Source organism: Oryza glaberrima, chromosome 1 (genome assembly GCF_000147395.1).
Source record: "Oryza glaberrima chromosome 1, OglaRS2, whole genome shotgun sequence".
NCBI classification, from domain to species: domain Eukaryota; kingdom Viridiplantae; phylum Streptophyta; class Magnoliopsida; order Poales; family Poaceae; genus Oryza; species Oryza glaberrima.
In genome coordinates, this window is record NC_068326.1 from 1,625,665 (window position 1) to 1,629,387 (window position 3,723).

The 3,723-nt window shown below is 54.6% G+C and overlaps 1 protein-coding gene across 1 annotated transcript; it reads right to left on the bottom strand.

Moving 5' to 3' along the window:
* Positions 1–225: 225 nt before the first annotated feature.
* On the bottom strand, positions 226–3,283 carry LOC127767074 (endo-1,4-beta-xylanase 3-like). The gene is made up of 3 exons (XM_052292293.1): positions 3,155–3,283; positions 1,991–2,572; positions 226–1,586 (listed from the first exon to the last, which is right to left on the bottom strand). Exons 1-3 carry the CDS (start codon positions 3,167–3,169, stop codon positions 480–482), a joined length of 1,704 nt encoding a protein of 567 aa, XP_052148253.1. The 5' UTR covers positions 3,170–3,283; the 3' UTR covers positions 226–479.
* Positions 3,284–3,723: the final 440 nt, after the last annotated feature.

Here is a 3,723-nt window from a genome sequence, read left to right on the forward strand (position 1 = left end):
ATTTTTGTTTTTTTTTACTCTAATTCCACGTAAGTTACACGTCGACGACACGTGGGACGAAAATCGGGTCAACACCGCCACGTAGACGCCACATCAGCCAAAACCATTTGCAAAACCACCCAGGAAGTCAAATTGCACTGTTTTTAACAGTTTAGGGAGTCATCTTATCCGGTTTTATTGTTAAGGGATACGAATTAGATTCGGCCGATATTTAAGGGAGTCAAAGTGGACTTTTTCCTACTATAAATTGGTCGTTTATTTACTGCAAATCCGTAGGTAGCAAATACAAATCCAATACCCCTTTTTACGGTACCACACACCAAAGGCCCTATAATCACAACATAAAACAACATCACATCTCTGATCGATCTAAAAAATAGTCCCAATCCCAATATAATCCGTATATATATATGCAATGCACTTCGCCGTTCTATGTACTACGTACAAATCACCGGTATGATGATGGAGTTGGCTGGCAACTAGAGATCCATGTCGAGCACGAGCGGGCCGTCCCCCTTGCCGACGTCGAACTGCTGGTGCTTCATCTCGCCGGCGCCGGTGGTGAGCTGCACGACGTACTTGCCGTGGAACCCCCTGAACTTGAAGTGGCCGCTGCCGTCGACCTGCCCCCGCGCGTGCGACGTCCACTCCTGCCGGAGGCCCACGTAGCGGTGGCCGGCCTCGTTGAGCTTCCCGTCGGCGTCGACGAGGTGCGCGTGGGAGCGCCACATGTTGCCCTGCATGAACCCCCACAGCATGATCCCCTCCACCGCCGGGTGCGCGAACGCCTCCCGGAGCACGATCTCCAGGTCGTCGGCGCGCACCGCCTCGTCCGCCGCCGACACGTCCAGCTCCGTGATCCACACGGGGAGGCCCGTGACGGCGAGCTTGTCCAGCGCGTCGCAGATCACGTCGCCCACCGGGTGCGTCACGTGGCCCTGCACGCCGATGCCGCCCACCGCCGCGCCGCGCTTCTGCAGGTCGGTGACCAGCTCCACGTACCGCTCCGGCGTCGCGTTCGGGTCGTTGGCGCTCTCCACGTTGTAGTCGTTGACGAACAGCGCCGGCGACGGGTCCATCCGCGCCGTCTCCCGGAACATGCGCGCGTTGATGTCGTCGCCCAGCCTCTGCTGGAAGAAGGCGCCGTGGAGCATCTCGTTGTTCACCTCGTAGTGCGGGAACCTGCCGCCGTAGCGTGTCACGAGGCTGCGGAGGCGGCCCTCCACGGCGGCGCGGAGATGGTCGCCGTTGAGCGCGCGGACCCACGGCTGCACGGCGTTCTCGACGGCCCAGAAGATGCAGTGGCCGCGCACGGGCTTGCCGTGGCGGTCGCAGAAGGCGATGAGCTCGTCGGCGTCGGAGTAGCTGACCTGACCCTGCACCGCCTCGGTGTAGTACCACTTGAGCTCGTTCTCGAGCACGGCCCAGTCGAAGTGCTTGGTGAAGAAGTCCACGAACGCCGGGTTCTGGATCGCCGTCTTGTTGATGCACGCGCCGATGGGGAAGCTGTTCTCCACCTGCACCACGCGGATCGCCGTGCCGCCCGTTCGCCGCCCCAGCTTGAGCACCACATCACGCTTGCGCACCTATGTAGTAGTTTTTTTTTGCAGAAATTTCGAGTGTTATGATATTTTGCTACTGTATTGGGAGAAAGAAATTCATGTATGATTGGGTGGATCTTTGATTAGATGGGGTGAAAAAATTTGTGCTTGAGTGAGTGTGAAGCAAATGAAGCAAAGTGTAATGTTTTTTTTTTACAATGTTCATATGCAAATTTTATGGTCATTTGCTCAACGCAATGATCATGTACGTGAATTGTCATGTGGGCCATTGCTTTTGCATGCGCTTGAGTGCAACGTACTACTCACTTTTTGTTGAGGCAGTTTATAGCTCGTCATGTTGCTTATGTCATTCATGTGATCACGTTGCGTAGTGCTAGATTTTTTTTTTATGTAAAAAGTGCTATAGATTATAGTTATGTTTTTCATACCTTGTCAGTTTTCTTCCTGAGGTGCCTGAGCCTCGCGATCTTGTTCACGGCGAATACCTGCAGGTCCATCACCTTGAGATCCACCCCGGCCGGCGGTCCATGGACGAACACCTTGGCGCAGCGCGGCGGCTCGTCGTCGTCCACCCGGAAAGAGCCCATGATCTCGCCCCATTTCCCCGCTTCCGCCACGACCACGCCGCCGCCGACCGGGCGACCGTCGTCCGTGCAAACCTCGACGCGCACGGCGTGGCAGCACCCGTCCGCCGCCCCCGCGCCCTGCAGGCCGACCCACCCGGCCACGCGGTACGTGACTTTGGCCGCCGGCGCGCGCGAGAGCTCCCGGCAGAGGCCGTCCCTCTCGCCGGCACGGTGCGCCGCCAGCACGTACCGCCCGCTGGGCCTCGGCCTGGGCTCGTCGGCGTCGTCTTCCGTAGCGGACAGAGGATGCGGCGGTGGCGTCTCCGGCGCCGGGTCGTCGTGCACGGACAGTGTGCAGGAGCCAGACGGGGTCCAGCCGGCCACTGCCAGGCCGCCGCCATCCTCGCAGTGCTCGACATGGTTCATGACCAAGTGCGTTGTCTCCTGCGGGCGCCAACAACACATGGTGTACACTAGTGTCAGAGAAAGACACATGTCGCGGAACACCATTCAGAGATTGCTGGCGCGAAATGGGTGTGGTTGAAGAAGAAATCCTATAGCAGTTCGATATGGGTGACGCACTGGCTAGCTTATTGTCACTTGTCAGGATCAGACAGCTAATTTATGTGAGACATCTGTAACGAGCTACTCCAGCTCGTGTAGTTTTGCTTGGCTTTAAAGCAGAGAATTGGAATGCACCTACAAGGGCATAACTACTCTGAATTCTCAAGAGAATTGGAATGCACCTACAATGCACCTACTTTTGTGCCATGAATTCACAAGACCATTGAAGTTGCAATAAAGTTTTAATTTTCAGGTTGCCAGAGTCCCAGAGAAGAACTAAACAACAAGCAGGTTTGCCAGTGAGCTCTCAGCTCTGGCAGTAATATTGCAAACTTTGCCACCAACCACTGTAAGAATTGGTGTGTTACAATCTAGTAGAGAGCAGTCAGACATGGTAATTAAGCTCTAATTAAGCTGAGTAGCTGACAGTTGAGAACTTGCAAAGCTGAGAGCATCACATACCTCGGTGAACGCCATATGGACCGAAGGAGTGCGAGGGGAAAACTCTGAATCTGCAGCAAGTCTCAGCTAGCGTTTGTGCTTTTGGCTGCTGGGTTCCGGTGGCAAGTGAGACCGACTGTGTGAGAGATGAGACGCACGCAGGCGGGCAATTTATAAGGCTGCGTAGCTGCCGGTTTGGTCGGCAATCACATCCATCGCGACACAGCGGAAAGGCAGAGTCACTAGCCAAAAACCGGTGTTTCATACAGCAGAGACTACTAAAACCAAGCTTAGCTACCTAACTCATATCTTTCTCCTATCTTTTGTACAAAACTGAAGATTGGGCAATGCAGATTAGTCGTCACACTGGACCGTACAAGTCGCTGACGAGTGGGGCCCGATTGTCTCGGATGATTAGTCGAGAAGCTACCGTAGGTAATTCGGTCACTCTGATAAATTAGCTTCTTATTAATCTGTCATGGTAATGATCACTAGCAACATCCAAGCGTCTCCGGATCCTGACACTTTTCTTGGCTTTGGGAGGAGTAAAAGTGGATCAATCCTTCGGTCGTTGGTGGGACAATTGCATT